Source organism: Sipha flava, unplaced genomic scaffold, assembly GCF_003268045.1.
Source record: "Sipha flava isolate LNK unplaced genomic scaffold, YSA_version1 0_pilon_pilon, whole genome shotgun sequence".
Lineage (NCBI taxonomy): Eukaryota > Metazoa > Arthropoda > Insecta > Hemiptera > Aphididae > Sipha > Sipha flava.
Genome location: NW_020271713.1, coordinates 6,120,797 through 6,143,474, shown reverse-complemented (window position 1 = coordinate 6,143,474; position 22,678 = coordinate 6,120,797). Strand labels below are relative to the sequence as shown.

The following is a 22,678-nucleotide window of genomic DNA, read 5'->3' as shown; positions in this document are numbered from 1 at the left end:
CACAATTAGATTAAAAAAAAACAAAGAGATAGGATTTTCAATAATAATACAAGCAGTTTTCAACATTTATAATAATAAAACTTTTCTGTATCAATAAAATTAAAAAAAAAAAAAAAAAAACTATTAATACTGGTAAGTTACCGTCAAATAACATGTAATTCATTTGTAGTCATGATAAAATTAAAACAAAAAATATACAAATAAAAAAATACGTTAAGTCTCGTGATATGAGGTTGTGATCGATTTATTAATTAGTATCAACAAACACGTTATATAATCTACGAATGAGGTAGTTTTAGAGGAATGGTATGATATACTAAATATGAGTTCAAACCACAAGTTTTCGTACATACAATACTATGGCACGAATGACAAAAAATGCAAAAAGTTTTTTTTTGTTTTCTTAAAGTTTGATAAAAACATATAGGAACAAACATGTTTGAACTTGTATTTGACTGTTAAATAATGTAATGACTAGCTGAAAATAAATAAAAACGTAAAACAAACATGTAAAAAAAAAGAAAGTCGGATCAGAAAATCGATCTACCTTAATGTTCTCTAATTTTGAATCAATAATTGTTACCGTGTTTCATAATAATTTGCTTAGCATTAGAATTTATTGTCCAAGGATTTCTATTGAAGTATTCACAATGTCTTTAAAAAAATAAATTTTAGATCATAGTTCCATTGGCAACAGTAAATTGAATTGACAACAACGTAGATGTGCTGAACCGCCATCACTGTTGCTACTACACATTGTACCGGTGCTAATATTACAACTACGGCACTAGTTGTTCTCGACGTGAACAGTAAACAGAAAATGAGGGAATCATTGTCAATCTTTAGCAATTAAAAATCGCGTGTATTTTATTATTTTTAACTAAAGATCTACGTTCAATAATTTATATTTTTCATTATAAATTGTTTTTTTTTTTTTTTTTAATGTTTTCTTACATCAATGTACCTCACGGATGTATATATATACACGTATATTATTACAACAATATACGTTTCAGCGCGCAGCAGTAAACAGGGCCGCCATCAATTTTTGCCGGCTTGCAGAGCCAACGGCGAGTTGTTGACGCTGTCGTCGTCCTCCTCCTCATCGGACGCGGACGAGTATTCCGCGTCGTCCGCGGCGATATCGTGTTTGATCATGTCGCCGGCCAGCTTGGACGCGTAGAACAGCGGCGAGTTGGTCTCGACCAGCGCTTTCAGATACGAGTCCAGGAACGCTTTGTTGTTGTACGGCGACATCTTGTCACCAGGATCCTTGGCGAACGACGGCAGGAACGGTGACAGGGCGCCACCGCTCGCGCCCCCTCCAGTGCGCGCGTAGTTGTCCATCAAGTCCATGGCGGTGGGGTACTTGTTCTGCAGCTGCTGCACGTCGCCCGGCCCGTACCGGAGCTGGTTGTTGTTACCGTGGTTCTGGCTTGAGTTGATGGTCAAGTCCTCCGGGTCGTCACCGTCGCACACGCTGCTGTTAGCCGACTGCAGGTCGCTCCGACGCTGGCCGCTACTGCCAGTGGTCACCGCGTCCGTCGGCGAGGCCCTGGCACGTAGTTCGGCCGGCGAGATCTGCGCACAAACAAAACGCACGTGGGCTTTACACTTATACTCTAAATATCTGTGAATACACAGGGGCGTCGCCGGGAATTTTGTCATGGATATAGGGGGAAGGGGTGGTTGATTTTCAATTGAAAATGATAGTTGAAAAATTCTGAGGAAAAAAAAACCCAAGCGTTTATATTTATTATTTAAAAAATAGATATTTTGTTGGTAATTGTGTAAAATACAAAAATATTTCGTAAAATATTTTCAATACCATTTAATTATTTTAATTCTTTTACGTTAAAAATCCAGGAGGGTCCAAGTACAACCCCTCGCGGTATCCATATTACTAGGGCACAAGCCAGGTTTTCAAAGATTTGAAACGTCAAAATTAGATAAATCGATAGCAAACCGCAATATTAATTAATAATTATAATTATTACTATTATAGTATTAGAAACGTCTGATTTAATATAATACACTATTATATAAGACGTTCCAGAGTTGTGAGCCTCATTGATTGTACTTTCAATGACTATATTATCAATTTGTTATTACTAAAATAAAAACTATTTAATTAAATCTAAATGATATGTGAATCGATACAGTTCAAATAAATAGAATAATTTTGGTATCCAATTGTTGACACATAGGTGAACTTGAATACTCAACTCAAAAAAAAATAATACAAATTAAATTAATTGACTAAATTCAAAAAAAAAAAAAAACTGTACGCCTCAGTGAAAACATCTAACTTTATTACACATAACAGTGTACGAAATACAAGATAATTTATTTCCACTGGAAATGTTGGCACAAACAACGCCATCAAATCTACCGAAAACCACAAATGGAGTCGAAGTATTTTACATTACTATGCACAATTTTATAATCTTCATTCTTTAGTATGAAAAGTATAAAAATAAATTCAAAATAAAACGAAAAACTATTTATGTAATTTGAGTAACATGGCATATTTTTAGATTATAGAAGTATAAAATGCATTTATTAGCGTGAACGTCACCATGTCAAACAATTATTAGTACAAGAGTAATCTATGTCATTAACTACACTATATTGGAAAACAAAAAACAGCCAAGGCGCAATTACAGGTGGTACGAACGCAAGGATTTTATATTATGACGTAAGTGAAATAACGAACCGAAATCGTGCATTTTATATTAATACTTTAATTATAAATATTATTACTGGGAATTTTAAATAGAAACTAGAGAAGAAATATATCATAATATTTAATTACTTATTTTAATATTATTTAGTGTCATTTAATATTAAAAAAATAGTACACGAGATCGATGAATATATTCAACATTTCAGTTTGAAACTGATGTTCTATAACGTTTAATGACGAATGACATAAATATAATCAGGTAAAAAAATACCAAAATTGTCTTATTAATCATTGAAACATAGTAATACATTATTTAGAAGTGTGTTTAAATACCTTGACTCCGGCTTTTAAGAGTAGATTAGATGCTAACTCTGGATCGAAATTCGAAGGCATCGGTTGCACAGGTAGATCTTTGGTACTTATACCCCGGTGTTGACGAGACATGTGCGAGTGCAACGAATTCCTCGATTTGGCAACGGTGCCACAGAGTACACATCTATATCCAGAACATACGGTGTGTTTGTCCTCCAGATGTGTGCGAAGCGTGTGAGCCGAGCGGTAAATCTTGCCGCATTTGGGACATGGCCGGGGGTCTGTTGCTCTAACTCTGGTCATTTCTATTGATCTCCTAGCTGAAAGGTTTAATTCAGAATTTAATAATAATAATAATAACAATAATTATAATGATAAAGATATATGTAAAAAAACATATTACACGAGCATAAATAGAATGCACAACAAGAGTTTTACGAATTAACTACTAAATATTAGACACTTTTCTCGATCAATCTCAAAAAAGAGGAATTAGACAATTCTATGTTGCCAAATTTGTAATTGTTAAAAAAAAAAATAGATATTTTTTTTAAAGTCACCTTTATTAATGTATAAAAAAAGAAACCCATAGGATTCTACACGGTATCGTACATTTAACAAATAATTGATGTATTATATTTTACATTGCATTAAATGTATACATAATAATAATTATATTACACATATTATACACAACAATTTCGAAAAAACTAACCATACAAAACAATACACTTAGATAAAAATAATCGTATGAATAATATATGTATAATCTTTTATGACTATTATTATAATATCCTTTCATTGAATACAAATTAAAATGGTATAATAACAAAAATAAACAATTACAGTAATAGTTACATTATGTTGTGACTTTTCCAAATGGTAATAATAATTTTTTTATATTATGCTTATAAAATAGGCTTATTGGCATTCATCGACTTACAGTGATATCGACAGTAAAATTCATTGACAAAATTGATCCTGGGGCATATAAAAGTATTAAACAAAAACCCTGATATATTATGTGCAATGAAAATAATAAGTAATAGAATTTAGATAATTGTATTGCTCTTACTATCATAAAATATAATAAATGCAAACAAAAAAAAGCTTACTTCGATTTTTTTTATCATACTAAGTTTTTGATAAAATTAGATAATAACAATACATTAGAATCGATCAGTCTTCTATTGCAAAAAAACTAAAATGATCTCAAATCCATAACTATAAAGATTAAATAAAAACATTTACAATTTATATTTACTGCATTGAGTATCTACTTCATAAAAAATAGCAAAATAATTCAATATAAATTAAAGACGAATGATCTAAGAATAAAATTGTAAATATAACATACCATGTTTTGAAAAAACAAAAAATTAGTTGATTGGTAGGGAAATACGAATTAAAATGAATTGAAATTTTTAACAAAACAAATAAAATAATCATTTTTCTTTGAAAATATAATAATATAAAGAAAAAGAAAATTATTGTCAATAACACGATTTAGAGCTATTATTTTGAAGAAAAATATCATCAAGTTCATTTTCTTTTTTTATTTATTGAAAAACTTCTAATTAAACATTAATGAGTATAACTGAATGATGAAGTCAAGTAATGAGTAAATAATAATTTAAAAAAATTGATTTTTATAGATAGTGTACTAAAAAATTTTATATTAAATAAAATAATTAATTAATTAATTAATAAAGATATAATTACAAGATATAGATCAATCATTATTCACCACAAAATCCGAAAATATTGATGAAGTTGATGAAAGGAAAATATAATTTCTTTTGCGAATAATCAATCAGCATTATATATGTAAGGAAAACTATAAAAACTTAAGACATACTTACTAACGGTAATTAATTTGAACATTATCTAATAGAATAATAGTTACATTTAAATTAAGAAAATTAATTTTCAAACTGTCGAAAAAGGAACAATACCAGAATTTTGAGTGTTATTAGTAACAATCATAAATAGGTCACATATTTGAGATCCATCACTAGGTTCAATTCCAAAACAATCTAGATTCATAGATGTTTAAGAAATGGCTATTATAAAATAAATTTAGTATTTCAGATTAAAAACATATAACACTCAAAAATCAACCTTTTAAATAATCGATACTTTATCTTTTTGTAGTCATATATCAAAACATATCATTATAGTAAAACCAAATTAAAAACCAATGGAATCATAGATAAATATAGTCGATTTGATTAACACACAGTTTGAGATTTCGTTAAATGAGGCAATTTCATTTCCAAAAGCTATTTTGAGCCTTGTCCAAATTTAAGTACACAACACTAAAAAAAGTTTAAAGAATATCCCGTAGTAATAATAAATAAGTAATTTAGAAACTAAAAATAAATAAATTACTACGGTTCTCGACTTCTCGCTCATATTTTATTACATTTTCGAGTTTTCAAATGCCCAAATATCATTGAATTGATTACTAGTGACTTCGTCATAAGATAATGCATATAACTTAATTAAATATTATATATATTTTACTTCATATATTCTAACTGAATAGTGATACAATAAATTATTATAACTATTATTAAATAAAATCGTGATTAAAATATTTTATATAAAACAAAAAAAAAAATAAATAAATAAATAAATATAATGGATAAATTAAGTTACCCCAAGTATTTAACAGAAATCACTGATAGATTATAAACAATACATAACTAAATAACAGTTTTAATGTCCAAAAAAAATTATTAAATACAGCAAATAAAAGATAAATAAATTATATGATTAGTATATTAATATTAAAAAATATAGTAATAATAATAAAATAACTAGCACAAACTTTGTTTTAGTTTGTTTTTACCTACAAAAATTGTTAAAATTATATTTGATGATGCTTCGAATATTAATTTTGAAAAAAAATTTATGATTTAGATACAATTACATTATTAGGCATTTTATATAAACAAAAATGATATATTATTAATGCCATCGATTTATTGAAATAAACAGTTTTAGTAAAGGTATTAATTGGGACAAAATTATCAACTATTTACGGAATATATGTATATGTTCATGGTTGAACTATTAAAACTCTAAAAGTCAAGTAACAAAAATATAATCATTTTTTTAGTAAAAATTAAAATAATAAAACAAATAAAATATAATATACAATACAAATAATATATTTTTAACTAAAATAAATACAAGATATGTAAGAAAATATTATTTATCGAAAAATATTCAATAATGAAGAATAATATATTATCAATATATATTGATTACAATCGAGTAAGAAGCAAAATAAAATATAAATATACGTAGGTATGCACTGAATATTAAATACATATATTAATATGACTAAAAATATATAATAATCATATGCAGAGGACTAAAGACTAGAATAAAAGGACCAAGTTAGTGATAATATAATATAAAATATACATTATTTACGCAGTCATATTTATATAATTATAAAATTCAAATAAAACTTATTATTATAAATGAATTGTAAAAATAAAAATATAAATTGTTAATAATTTTAAAATATAACGAAATATTGATTTCTTATCACTACTGGTAAAAATAGTTACAAAATAATTAAACGCAACATATATTTATTATTTTTAAATTGAGGGCTCATTTTTTCTGACTATAAACACTTAATCTTCTATCTTATACAATTGTCACCAAATGAAATACCAAATAACAATATTGAACTTATTCCTTATAATTTCTAAATGTTATTTATATTGGCCAATTTAATTGTTATTATTTTTTTAATGGTTGTTAAGCTTAACTTTTCAAGTAGGCGCTCCCTGATCAAACGTACGTTACTCTGAGGAAATTAATGTCTAGAATTGGTATTGTTCGAAAAAATAATAAAATTTTGGGAGTTATAAAACTTATTAATTAATTATATCCACTGAAGGAATAAGCGGGGTAGTTAAATTGAAAATATATATATATATATATTAGAATTTAATGGAATAGTGTTCCAATGACCTGATAAAATAAAACTGTCGACCGTTGTATACCTATTAAAATAAGCATAGTTTCGTACCAACGGTAGACGACACTTTGGACAATGGGTACCCTATTCAACTCCATATAACGTTTGTTACATACTAATAATAACAATAATCGTTCTCCGGACCGTATAAAATCGTCGCGGGGTTTGGACACGATTATACTATCAATTGTATTGGAGTTGATGATCGCCGTCATAATTACGAACGAAGAATTTTTTATTAGCAGCCCAATAATAATTCGACGCAAGTCGTTCGAGAAAGAAAACCGCACGAGATAACATCAAGATTAATCGTTTTGGCTAAACTCAATGCACGACAAGTATACTTGCAGCTTGACGAGTTGGGAAACATGTCGAGCATGGAAAAACTTTTACAGGTAGTAAAAACGATAAGCAGCAAAAGTTGGCGATAAATTTAATACGAAAAAAATAATATCGAAAGTATTAAACTTTAACGAAGAAAAAACGTGTGTATAGGTCGAGCCGATAAATACAAGACGAGCAGTGGTCGTGATCACCGTATCGATTACGACAAAACTGAAAGGAAAGTTAAAAAAACACAAGAACGAAAAAAAAAAAAAAAATGTTTAAAAAAATACGGTCAACATTATTATTATCTAGAAATGGCCGATTTGGACAACATGTAGAACTGGGACGATAAATCGGGGTTGAGTCGGTTTTCCCTCATGGACGCGGCCACCGCGGCGGCCGGCGTCGCCGCGGACGACGACGACGACGGTAAGGGAGGACCGAAACTGTTGGGATGCTGCTGCTGCTGCTGCTGTTGCTGTTGCTGCTGCTGCTGTTGCCGCTGTTCGTTAAGATCGGTGACTGCGGCGGCGGCCGCAGACACAGTGGAGGAAACAGAGGAAACGTGAGTCAGGGGTTTGATGTCGGTGTGGTGGGACAACAGCGGCTTCGCCGCGTTGGAGAAACACGAAGAAATCGTGGCGGACGAAGGGCTGTTGGCCAGCGACGCGACCGAATGGTGGTGATGATGATGACCGCCCCCGTTCCCTCCACTGCACGCGCTGCCGCCACCCGACGACGACGACGACGGCAACTGCATGTGCATCCGGCTGCCCCGTTGCCGGATGCCGTGGGTTTGCAACAGGTGATTGAACAGATACTGTCTGGTCTTAAAGTGTTTACCGCACACCGGGCAGGGTTCCCAGTGTGGAGTGGCTGAGTGGACGTTGGCTATGTGCTGCTTCAAGTTGCTCACGCTGCTATACACCCGGCCGCATTCTGTGCACACTGGTTTCGGTTCGGTGGCGTTCAAGTAACATCCCATCGTAGGTCCACCGCCATCCCCTGGAACCCCACCAGTCTAGTGTCATATACGAGTCAAAGAGCATTTTTTTTTTTTTTTTTTTTAAATAACTTTATTTAATTTTATTCCTTTTTTCCGTCTCAGACGTACACTCCTGGGTTTCGATTTTCTCGCACTCGCTCATACTCATACTCGCGCACACGCACACACAAGCATTCGTCACAGCACACTTCGTCGTGATATCAGAGAAAATATTATAATATTATTTCCATTTTATTGTATTATTGCGTTCGGTTTAATTCTTTGTATACATGTGTGTTTTGCCAGTGGCGATTTTCATTTTATTTTATTTTTCTGAATTTTTATTAACCCTTTCTAAAGAACGTGGAAAGTAAACATCCCGTAAACTCGATGCTTTCATAAACTATTGTTTGTGGCTCTAGATACGTTTGAAACCCGGAAACTCTTTTCCACTGTAAATACGTCACCTAATATGTATGTATTACGTGTACAACATTTTTACGCTGTAATGTTATTCGTTTACATGCAGTTTAGTTTCCTGTTTCCCCCGAAACAATTTTCTATGACAGAAGGAGCGGGAGGGTTGCCGATACATACAGATTATGAAGCGCGAGTTTTGCACGTAAAAAGTAAATATTGTTTTTCACGAAATACCTATTATGTTTGGTGAGTCGTAATGACTTCTCGAGTAATCTAATGTTCAATAAAAAAAGAAACTTGAATTGACCAAGAACTTAATTTTTCAACATTTATAGGAATAGTTATTTGAACACTTCGCTATGATGATAAAAACAATACAAAGGCATAAAAAAAAAAGCAAAAAAGTAATACTGTTGACTAGTTTAAATATATTTTTTAGATCCGAATCGTATCACCCACTCCAGCCAGCGTAAATTATTACGTAAGCATTGCTAGTAAGAGATATTTTATATCGGAACGATTGGATTGTTCGGTACACATGTTATCGTTAGGGGGATGATATGTTGCGTTAGGTGCGTTTTAAAGGTTTTACTCTAAAAATAACAAAAATCCGACAAGAATATATCACATAATGAAACGTACTCCTTACCTAGTTATTAATTATAAGCAGGCCCATATTTAAAAATTTGGCGCCCCCGGGAATATAATTTATACCCCCCCCCCCAAAAAAAAAATTAAAATAAATAATAATAGTATAACACTTATTATTTCGTCCTTAATCGAGATCCTTGAATGTTAAAATATAACTTATAAATGAAAATCGTTTAATATTTTTATTAATTAACAAATTATAATATAATAAAAATACAATTTTTTTTTTAATTTAAAAATTATAACATAATAAAACATGCTATTATCTTTTTTTTCTTTTATTTTTTTTTTCATTAAATACATAATTTTTAAAATTAATTTTTCTAAAATATTTTGCCGCCCCTAGACATGTGCCTACCCGTACTCTAAATACAGGCCTGATTATAAGAGATAAGTAATTTATATGAATTTTTACTATTATTATTATTTGTATTATTAATATTCCAAACTTACATAATATTGGATATATGACATTAAGAATTGAGAAATACAGAGAAGTAGTTAAAATGTATTAAGAAAATAAATGTAATAAGAAAAAAAGAAGAAAACTGAGCAAGATAGGAGATAGGATAAAATTGAGGATGACATGAGACTAGCTGGTTAGAGGGAAGAGGGAAACTGATGTATGTGTGGACATGGTCAACGGTGACCAATACTGAATAGTTGAAAAAAAGGTGATACTTAAAACGATAACATGTATAGAAAAAAAAATACTAAAAGACATAATATAAGAATATAATAATTGAAGAAAATAATTAAATAACTGAAATTATCAAAAGAGTATTAGAGCCAGTTTTTTATGGTTACCAATAGAATTTTACGTTTATTTTATACATTGTTTTACTGATAATTCGGCATTTTCGTTCTCAGTTTCCATGATCATAAAACGTTTACTTTCCTTAGTTGTAATAAATAACATTAACTATAAATACTTAATTTTCATATTTATTATAGCTATTTATGGTTATAATAATAATTTAAAATTTATTTTGATAATAAAGAAATTTTTAATTAGTTAATTTCGTAGTGAATTTTACGTTGGGATATTAAACATAAGTTAAAATAAAACACATTAGAATCTAACGCAAAATAAATGTATTTAATACACTACTAAAAATATAATAAAATATTAAAATTGAAAATGAAAAATGTACGTTTTTTTATTTATATTTTTAGTCTATGTAAAATATTTAATTTCTTATCATTGATTGGAACACACGTATAATTAACCGATGCATATATTCACATGAAATAAATTAAAATGTCTACAATGAGAGAAACCTAAATCGTTTAATTATAATATTGTTAGATCCACAATAATATTATTATTAATTTGTATTTACATACATACTATATACATAAACATACATATATACAAAGATATACACAAAAATATAGTACATAATCTTAAAATAAGTATGGTAATAAACGCATTCATATTCTAATTTAAAGTTTTTTTACAAACTTATACATATGAATATTATTATTTTTTACAAAATGGGTAAAACATGGTTTCTTAAACGATACTTATTTAGTAACACCAAAACGGTACAGTTAATAAGTATAAATTAACAGTAGACTTAGTCTTAAATTCAAACAACGAAATCTTTTAGCCATCTCAAAACCAAAACGACTATCGAGTGTTTTAAACAATGGATCTTTAATCTAATTGAATACATATTAAAATGCATATAGAATTTTTTACGTTTTAAAGAATCAATTTAGTATAAGACAATACTATGTAAAATATAATTAACATTTAAAAAAATATATCACCAAAAATACACTTCAATAATTTGAAACAGCATTCTAAATTAGGTACATATACTAAAAATGTATACATTTTGAATTTTCAACTTTAAATAGTTTAAATACTTATCCTAAAAAATCAAATTTGTTGATAAATGCGTCAGTGCAAAAATATTAAATAATTAGTACTAGTGGAAAATTAGCGTGATTCACGTGTATATTTTTTGATTGACTACTTGACAAATATAGTTTGAGCACAGAAATAAAATGTATGATATAAAATTACACACAAAAGCGAAAGCAGATTTATAAGTACCTATCAAAATACATTTAATTAAAAAAATTATCTTAACGTTTTGAAATTAAGCTTAGCTAATTTTCATCTGAAATAAAGAGGTTTTAAAAACTAAATTCTTTATAGTTTGGTGTATATATTTGATTGGGGGAGAAGTGAATTTAAAATACTTTACTTTAAATTTAGGCTGCTTGGCCGTATTTTATTTGTTTTTTTTTATGTACCATAAAAGCTTAATAATAACTTTAAATAAATGTTCAAAATAGTATAAGAAAATATGTACATATTGTATACATTAGAAGACTTGCAATGCATGTGATAAATTAAAATAATAAAAAACACTTCCAAATCACAAAAAAATTGTTAAAAAAATCAATTTGTATTACTTATTTTTACATTCAGATAAAAATATTTTATTGAATATTTTCATATACAAATATTAGATGATTACCAAAATTAAATTATTTAACTACATTTAAAAAAAAATATTAACTTTAAATGAAAAATTTTATATTAAATATTGTATTACATTTTCATAGAATTATTTATCACGGATTATAGAAGTAACTTTAAACTGATAACTTAAAATTGTAATGATAGAAATATAAAAACCAACATTTCAAAGAAAACGTCTCGGCAACGTATGATTTAAATATATTGAGTAATTTAAAGTAAGTAGATAAAAACAAGTGAATTGTGCGCGTATGTGTATGTGCATACATATGCAAAAAATTATACCAAATAACTAATACTGTTTATTACCTAATTTCAGGACTATATTTAAGTAGAACTAAAGAATAATATATTTTGCACGTGCACATAATCTATGTATAGAATTACACATTTTTATTAAATGAAACTATAATAAACATTTGACCAGCTGCAACTGGTCGGCCTACAACGTACGTAATGAAGAATTATTACTGTGAGTCTCTACGGTGCCTACATATAATTAGACAGTCCGAACACTAAGGTCACTTTTATGAACTATATTATACAGAGCCTACAAAAATATTTATTGCACGGTCTCACCATGTGCCATGCACATGTTATCCGGACGAATCTTAAAATGTGCAACTCGAAAATGTGGAAGATCTCATGTAGAAATCGGAATTTTTCATTGATCAGATTTTACGAAGTATTCGGTATATTTAAACGAGGAAAAATACTTACTTCCAGATTTATTTTTAATAATGTTGATATTTATTTAGTTTATTCAAATTAAATAACGCTACACTAAATAATTCACACAATTTAATAAGATATATTTTATTAAACTAAATATTAAGACATTGAAGAATATTATTTCTATAATTAAAACGAAAATCAATACGACTTTGTGATTTCCAGTTGGAAACAAACAATCCTTTTGAAGCGTATAGTTTATTATTACCTTTTCTTTTAACTATAATTTTAAATATTATAACTTTCTACGAATTATTTAAAATAATAAATTACTCGATAAATTATAAAGGGATGTCAAAATGGTTTTTTGTGGATCTACTTATTTTATATGTAAAATTTCATAATATTTAATATATAAATTAATTTGAAATCTGAAATATTTTACTGACAAACGAATTATTGTTGTTCATTTTAAACTATTTCATCTGCATTTTTTGTACTAATAATGTGAAATTATTTAACATAATATATATTATATACTATTTTGAAAAAATAATGAAAATTGTATTAAACACCTTTCCAATTTCCATCATGTTACATTTTATTAGTAAATTATATCATGTAAAACAAGGTTTAAAGAAATACTTAAGTACGATGAACTAAATTATAAGATTGATAAATGGTCACATTGTTTAACAAGCATGTAATATTCCAATAAATTAAATTGTTTTATTTAAAAACTGCATTGTACATTTATCAATTGTCATAGAATTGTAATAATTTCGGAATATCAATTACCAAAATAAACATTTGATCAGTTGAAAGAGTTGGGGACATATTAAACTGAATATTCTGCAAATTTCAAAAATAAATTCTAATCGACTACAAATATACTTACAGACAGTACTAAAATCAAGAATTTACAAAAACACGATACAAGGAATTAGTGATAAAAAAAGAATCTTTTTATAAATTATAAATAAAATCAATTGTGTGAAAATATTTTAGAAAGTAAATAATTAAAAAATCCTGTCAATTGCCAATGGATTCTCATTAAAATGTTACCATATTTTGTTTTAATTTTAACAAATAAAAAATGTTAAAAAAAGAGATTTATTAACCAATTGAAGTATCGAGGGGAATAGCGTGTTATCCAAGTTTTTTTTTTATTATTTTTTTTTTTATGAGGAATAATGTGAAAATATTTTACAAAAATTAATTGAAATTTTCATAAATATAAACATGATGTAATTTTGTCAAACCATTAAGAACGTGCATTTCAAATAATATTTATGAAAAATTTTAATTGGTATATTTTTAGTTTTTATTTGTTACAGTAAAATGTACGAATTACTATACAGCACATTATTCCTGCCGATCATTAAATTATGTAATTATGTAATAATTATTAGACGCCAGTCTATTTTAGTTGAACCCTAATAAGTAGATAACACTCATACTATCAGTAGTAAGTTATAAATCATTTAATATATTTGTAAAACTATTTATGGTTCAATAAATTAACAATTTAAAAATAATGTTAAAATTTTTTATTTCTTTTAGATACAAAATATTAAAAGTTATTGTTCAACTCGAAAATATATTAACTTAAACTGACTGAAATATGCAACTAATATAAATATTGATAAAGATGTAAACACTAATAGTGTAATTAGCTACGTATAATAAAATATAGAGTTCACGTATTTAAAATAAGTAAATAAAAAAATTATATACAATACTTGGCTTCACAAGTCTTGTTTAAATATGATCATCCTGAGAAGCCAAAATATTAAAAAAACAAAAAGGCAATTATAATGAGCCAATTATTTCTATACTTATAGTGTCCCATTATAAACTTTTTTTTAAATGTCTAATGGTTTTTAAATTAATTTAATCTTTTAACATTTTTTTTTTAAAAAATAATTTCAATATTTCTTTATTGTATTTTAAATTTAGTACACACATCTGAAATTTCTGAATATTGAATAAATAAAATAAAATTAATAACTCAAAATGTAATACTTTGAAAAACAAATTAATAAGTAGTTGAAAAAGAAGGACAGAATATTAAAAATAATTTTTTTTTTTAAATTAATTTATAATAGATAAATTTTTGATTATCAAGATAAAATTAAAAATATTATCTACTAATATGGGTTTGAATTCATTTTCTACAGAAAATATTTTACACAAGTTGAGACCAACTTTAAATTTATTTTAAGAAGAATCAATGTTTAAAAAAATTACATACCTAGAATAATGATAAAAAATTAAGTGATACCAAGTACAAAAATCTTCATCCTAAAAATGGCCATTAAAAAACTATACTGATATATAACAAATGATTTTCCAAAAAATTGTACTTTATAAGAAAATAGTACTTTTTTTAAACTTTCACAAATGTTGCCAACTCTAAATTGCAATTTAATATTATTTTGAAAACATATAAGTCAAAAAATTAATAAATTAATTAGAAAGAAAAAATATACCGAATAACCAATAATAAAAATTGATTTAAAAACTGTAAGCTAAATATATTTTATTTGTGTCAAATGACAAACATATATTTTCAACCAATAAAAATAAATATGGTAATAATTTAATTTATATATAACTATCAGTGTAATAATATGTTGAATTTATAAATATCAGTACATAACGACAACTCAAAAATCTCTAATTAAGCAAATAAAATGTTCCAATAAATTTACCAATAAGCCATTTTTAAATAAAATATAAAACAATTTTATGAAAATTGAATAAATATCTTAATGGTTGTAATTTTTAAATAAAACAAATTTTGCAACTAAAATAAATTATTAAAACAATAATCTAAATTGTATAAGTTATAATTAATGTATTAACCTAATATGGCAATGGGGATTAAATATTACTATCAAAATTGTAAAATCTATCAAATTCAATAATTTCACCAATTTACAATATGTTACCAATTAGTCATAAATATTAAGCATTTATTTCTTAGTTTTGTCATAAAATATATGCATATATAATTTCAAAGGAATTCAATCGACATGGATCAGTTATTTTAAAAAACTGTACTTTAAACATCAATTTTGTTCTAACCATCATAATACATTTATTGAAAATAACTTATTTTATACTTATTTATATTTTTAAAGCATATGATAATTTTTGTTAGTAAGCAAAATAAAAATATTCACTCACCATAGCTGTTTTCTTGACTATTATTATGTATGCCTGATGGACCTGGTAGGAGACCTGGTATTCCTATAGAAATAGATAAAAATCAATACTATTCTAGTTTGTGATAGTAAAAAGTCACAAAATGTCCATAAAATATACAAACCTTGTAAGCTACTAATGATCGAAACTCCTGAAGAAATAGAAGTAGGAAAAGAATGCCTGGATTGCTCAATTGATATTGATGTATTATGTAAATCATGATTATTACCGCTATTCGGTAAAAAATCCACAGGTTCCAATTTTGAATGCTGGGCCTGAGATATTTGAGGCTGTATACCAATATCATTATTCTGTCGATTTACATCCGACCTAGTATTATCGTTTACTGTATGACTACCGTCTGATTCTCCAGAGTTACTTTCTTCTTCATCTGATGAATGACCAGTAGCCGATGAGTCAACTGCATTTTTATTCTTAAAAAATCAAACATAATTTATAGTAAGTAAAAAAATATTTTTTAACTCAATTTCAGATATTCACTATTTATCAATTTTTACCTGACTTGATTGTGATTGATTAAGTTCCAATGCTTGAACAAGCAACGATGGTGTGTCTTTATCTCTATCCACATTGTAGTTACTGCTGGGAGTCAATGGTTGATTAGTCACTTCAGAATTATTACGTTGTCTTTTAAAAGGTGGAGTGGGTAAATCATCACTCGCTTTAGTTTTTCCATCAACTGGGACTACACTTGAACTTCCCCATGAGGACTAATATATTAAAACAAGAAACATTAGAAAACACATTTTAGAAATAAATTTGAAAAACAGTTAATTAACTAAAAACTTACAGGTTGATCTTCCTTAGTAAAATCGACAAGGCCTCGTACTTGTAAGCTACGAGCAGTCTTTAAAAATTCTGGTAATTGTTCTTGATTAATCCGAACTTCTCCATTGTACATGAAACTTAATAAAGCTTCCATTTCTTGCTTTTTAACATCACGTAGGATGACAATGGGATGTTGGCATGGATTTGCCTAAAATCATTAAGAATAACAATTTAAGTAGGTGTTTAATTTGTTTTAAATAACAAGCATATACAAAGGCTTAGTCAATATAAATACCTTGAGCAGAGATCTGAAGTAAGGACTACATGCAGAGAGTACAACTTTATGGGCAGTAAATGAATGACCATCACAAGCAATTGTAACATCTATAAAGTCTTCCTGATCAAGTAAATGTCTGAATGATGTTACAATACTTGTGTGGAATTCATTCCAACGCACGGAATATAATTGATCTGCATCCATTTCGCCCATTATTGACTTTTGTTCATCTGGAAAAAGTGTGGAATTTTATAGATAAACATCCGAGGTATAAAAGTGCAATAAATATATTGAATTATATTTTAATTTTTATAGACCCCTTAAAGATAATAGCTAGGTATAAATTATTATACAAAATGAAGAATGTAAATTTTTAAGAATATGCAACAGTTTTATCAGTCATCATGTTCACAGGTAAGTTGATTATCTGAGGTAATAATAGTTATAATTACATTTTATTCAACCTATATTTAGTGTTTGGAAAGAACACAAGTTCACGCATTCATGTTCATATTTTGTAAACAACACGCTAAAGTCACTCCCTTTTTTTAAATAGAATGAGCGACGCTTATATTTGTAATGAATTTAAACAATTTTTGGAGCATTAAAATTTATTTATCATTTTAAAAATTACATTTATAAATAATAAATATTGTTTTTAATATGTTTAAGTATAAGTTTTAAATATAAAGTAAAATATACTTAATACATTTTGTAATCCCATTTATACAGAATACAAGTTATTGATTCTTAAATACAAAATAAAAAAATTTGAATGAATGACCAAATTAACACGTTAATTTTATCATAAAATTTGAACATGAATGAGTTCCTTTTTATGTACCAAACATAAACGAGTTCAAATATGTTTTGTGACTAGTTTATAACTAACATGAAAATTTAAATATTATAAAATATTTTCAGATAAAACAATAATAATATTGTTTTACAGTACCATCATAATCTGACAAGCAACTTAAATAATTATCTAAAGTCTAGCACCTAAAATAATTTCAGGGCCCATAATTTGTCAAGTTATAATAATTTAATATATATAAGGAAATTGTACTATTTTTGCCAAGAATCTTGCAAAAGCTTACGATGGCACTGTTGTTCTGAAAAATTTATAAATTAGGTTCATTTTTTAATTTTAATAACAGTTTTTTTTTCTAAGAAATATCAACAATGATGAACATGTCGTTATGAAGAACTAACTATTCTTCTTCTTCTTCCTCCTTCGCCTTTCTCCCAACTATTTAAAGTCGACCACCTTTGTCCTAAACCTCTAATTGTCTTGATTTTTTACATCCCCCCTACGCATACATCAACAGCTCTCATATCATTCTCAATCGTATCCAATCATTTATTTTTGGTCTTGCACTTCTTTTCTCTTCAATTTTCATTTTCAAAACTACTTTTATTGATTTTTTTTCTCTCGCTTCATCACATGCCCAAACCATCTCAGTATACTTTTTTTTATCTTATGTGCACTACCAATGCTTAACCAATACTACAATTTACATATTCTTCTTTATTCTATTTTCTCTGTCATTCTACTCACCCACCTAATAATTTTAATTTCTACAAATCTCAAACACTGTTTTATTCTTCTGTCAACTGTCCAATACTTCAAATTATATACAATAGTTAGTCTCACAACAACTTAACTATAATATATTGAAAATTATTTTTGAGTCAAAATTAATTTAATCAATTTTAAGAGAGGTAGGCAGGTAATAGCTATTATAACAAAAATTTCCCCCAGAAAGCAAAACAATAACTATGTGTTTACACATATGATTTCACTGTTATAAACAATAACAAGTAAGATATTTAACACTTAACAGTTTAATTTAAACAAACTACTGATGCAAAATTGGGTATTTACAATCATATAAATAAGATACGTAGGTATATATCTTGTTAAAATCATTACAATTTTTGGTATTCTTGTTATATGTGGTCCACCGCAAACCTGTGATCTGCCATGCATCTAAATATATATATATATATATATATATATATTAAGTCATTCCTATTGATTTGCAGGAATTAAGTATTTTCTTAACGATTTAACTCCAATAATAAAGTTTAGTAATAATCGTGATTGTAATCGTAAATGTATACAAAAATCAATAACAATTTAGTTTGTGATGTTATATGCGATACATTATTCAACAATTGAAACACTTTAAGCATTATAATTAGTCAAGAAACAAACATTTTTATTAAATTGTTCAATCGGAGGAAAATTAATTTTTTTAAATATTTAAATTAAATAAAATATTTTTTTAAAGGAAAGAGGACTTATTGAAATTGACACTTCTTCTTGTATTTACTGTGGCTCATAAACTGAATTCTGTACTCGTAAAGAGCAAAGAAAGGAACAAACCAAAATTTTTAGTGTTTAATACATATCGATCGATTGACATATTTTTTAGTACACTAATTTACCTACATATTATACTGTAGGGTATCTCAAAAAGAACGTAGGATTTAAATCTGATATAAATTAAATTTATTTCTTTTCAAAATACTTAACAATATATCATTCTCTTCAGAAGTTAAAGTTTAACAATGAAAAACAATATCGAGTATATGATTCTCACAACTAGACCTACAGACGATTATTCTTTCCATAAAATTTACTATCGCTCAATCACACATTGCCCTATCAAGTTCGTGGAGGACATGACAAATGTCTTGCTAAAGTTCCAAAACATTAACCCAACATTAAACCTTAACTTCTCATGAAGAAAATGATATAATTGATATGTTTTTTTTAAAAGAAATTAATTTAATTTATAGCAAATTTAAATTTTGCATTCATTTTGAGACACCCAATACATTAATGCATATTTTTATATAAATATGCGTAGTAGACCTTATATGACAAATAGAAATGGGCGGTAGACCGAATACGACAAGAATACCCAATTTATTATACAGAATATTTTAGTTCAGAAATTATTAAGTACCTACATAAACATGATAGTATAATTTTAAAAATTATTTAATTAGAACTTAGTCTACAGAAATTTAACCATATTTTTTAACTCTAAATTACCAAATTATATTAATAATTAAATAGATAGATTATAGTAAATAGAATCTATAGAATTAATCAAAGTCTAGAAAATTAATAAATTTGTATACCGTTAAATTTTAAACCAAATTTAATAATAATATACTTGAATTCATAAAAAATAAAGATTTTAAATAAGTGCAGTTAATTATTAAATTACCTATCATAGATATTTCAGAACATGAAATTGAACATTTTTTTACAGGTATTCACAAAATCAAAAATGGACTTTTAATTTATCTTAAATTAATTTAAGTAATAATAATATATACAATTATATTATAATTAATAAAATAATTTAATTTATTTTAAGTATACCTAATGTGTAAATGTATGTAAGAGATATATTAAAACTTAAAAGTATTTAACATTTTACATTAATACATCACAAATAAAATTAACTCATAAAATCAGAATATTATAATGATTTTTTTTTTTTTTTAAATGATCTTGAAATAAAAAAGTAAAATAAAATATAATGTTTTGGTTTTAATTATTTGTAACAAATATAACTCATGCAATTAATATATAATGAGTTGAAGCTGTTTCTACATAGTAGAAAAATAATACCATAGTTGAAGCATTGTACATTATAATACCAATAGTAAATGTTAAACTAGTAAATTGTATAGTTAACTTGAGTTAATGATGATTGACAAATATTACATTGTCGATAAGGTTGGCAACTATATGTATATGGGTATAAAACAATATTATATTTTCTATAAACACATTTAAAAATAGTAAATTGTGCCAAATGTAAATAAAATACAATTTCTAAATTATTAAAAGGCTTAGCGCAAAAATGTAGTGTTTATAAAAAATAGTTTTAAAATATTTATAATGAACTGTACATAATTCATGTAAATTATTTCTGATGATTTGTAAACTATACAGACCAGTAATTTTGTTTATACAAATTGTCTACACGTAAATGAAAAATAAATGTTTTTGTTCAAAACACTCTGCATAAACACATTTGATATGATAAATCTAGTTCTATGGCCAGAGTCTTTGAAAACCTAATCGAGTAATTGACTATAACAAAAACGTGTCACAGCTCAGAAAGTACTTTAACATCCCAGTCGATGATGACCATATTCGATACGTTCTAGAACGCCTGTTTGATATGAGCATACGTATCGACGTCAAATCCGATCGACAGTTCGTACATTGCAAGTACATACCAAGCGACAAAAGTGGTCATGGACGAGACAGTGATGATTTTCATGATTTTCCGATGATTTTCGAGCAAAAAGAAAAACTTTTTACCCACACCGTTCATATCAATTATGTCAAATCGTGTTGCGAACTCGGTGCCGCCACACGAACAAGCGGCGAGTGCGAAAATGCATACGGCACATGAACACTATCTGGTCGCACGACATGTCGTTGCAGTCGAAAAAAACGCGTAGGACGAGCGAAAACTGATAAAAATGACTGCGCAGATCACACGGTACAGTATTCGAACACAATGCGATATAATACCATGGTACTCGGTACACGAGTGAACGATGATGATGATGATAATAATAATAGCAATAATGGTGCATCAATTAAGGTCGAATAATTTATTATCATGTCGCGGGGGAAAATAACGTTTTCGGTGATAAGAAAAACACACGTAGTAGTTCCGTCGTCGGAAAGGCGGCGGCACACGTGTAGGCACAGTGGCCGGGACCGGGTTCGCAGTAGCACTGCAGCGGTGGTGCGGCGCAAAACGTTACGACCGGTGGTAAATAGACAATAAAAACGATAGCGAGACCAGAGAATTAACAAGGCCAAAAGGAAAAACCACGATTAAAAACTATTAATAATTTCGTAGCGAAATCCTGACGTTCTCTCGAATCACACAAATCGTACCGATTTCATTTGCATTTATTTTAAATAGTTCCAGTGACGCGTAGAGTTTACGTATTATTATTGAAAAAAATAAAATATCACCATTATAATTGCGTTTAATGAGCGACGAGAAATAAATAGGCGATATGGACGGGTGCTTGCGCAGCCCCATAGAGGTCGCCAAAGGAAACGCAATAATAAGAAAATAACAAATTAACGGGCTATGGGACGAAAAATAAACAGGCGGATTCGCAAGCGAAACGACGCACCTCCCCACGGGGCGGGACGCCCGTTCATCCGTACGAGAGGGAAAACGAATGGAAAACGCACCAGAAAAACGAATAATAAAAATCGGAAAAAATTTATTAAAAATAAAAAAAAAAAAATTAATAAATAAAAAACGAACGGGCAACACAATAAAATAGGGGTATATAATAATAAGTGTTACGGAAAACGACAGTGTCACGTAACGTTATCTTTGGCAGGTGAATATTAAAAACGTAATTGAAAAATAACGTGTGTAATTACCTCGGTAATAGCTGTTGGTTGCGTGGATGACGATTCGCGCGAGCGATGTGATACCCGCAAACAGGCGTGTGCACCGGCGGCGACGGCGGCAGCGACGACGATGACGACGACGATCACACGACGACCGATGAACGACTACTACGAGTGCGGCGGCGGCGGCGGCGACGACGGCGACAATGTGTGCGTTGCGGGTCGAGAGTGAGAGATATTTCGCTCACATGGCGGCCGCGGGCCGACGTAAAAACTGCGCGCGAACCCTCACAGCAGACGGGCGCCGCTGCGGCCTGGGCATGACGATCCGCGTTGTTGTTGTTGTGGTGGTCCGCGGCCGGTGGTGGTGGACGTCGGCGTGGAGGGGGCGCCGGTGTTGTTGTTGGCGGCGGCGGCGGACGAG

The 22,678-nt window shown here is 28.3% G+C and overlaps 1 protein-coding gene across 2 annotated transcripts; it reads right to left on the bottom strand.

Moving 5' to 3' along the window:
- Nucleotides 1–931: 931 nt before the first annotated feature.
- Nucleotides 932–22,677, bottom strand: LOC112694019 (protein abrupt-like; the record flags this gene model as incomplete). 2 transcript variants are annotated; one of them, XM_025569374.1, is given in 8 exon segments in its annotated part: nucleotides 932–1,581; nucleotides 3,020–3,318; nucleotides 15,746–15,808; nucleotides 15,888–16,197; nucleotides 16,282–16,494; nucleotides 16,575–16,760; nucleotides 16,848–17,059; nucleotides 22,285–22,677. In XM_025569374.1, coding segments are annotated over 7 exon segments (1,806 nt in total). In that variant the 3' UTR covers nucleotides 932–1,041.
- Between the last annotated feature and the right edge of the window lies 1 nt (nucleotide 22,678).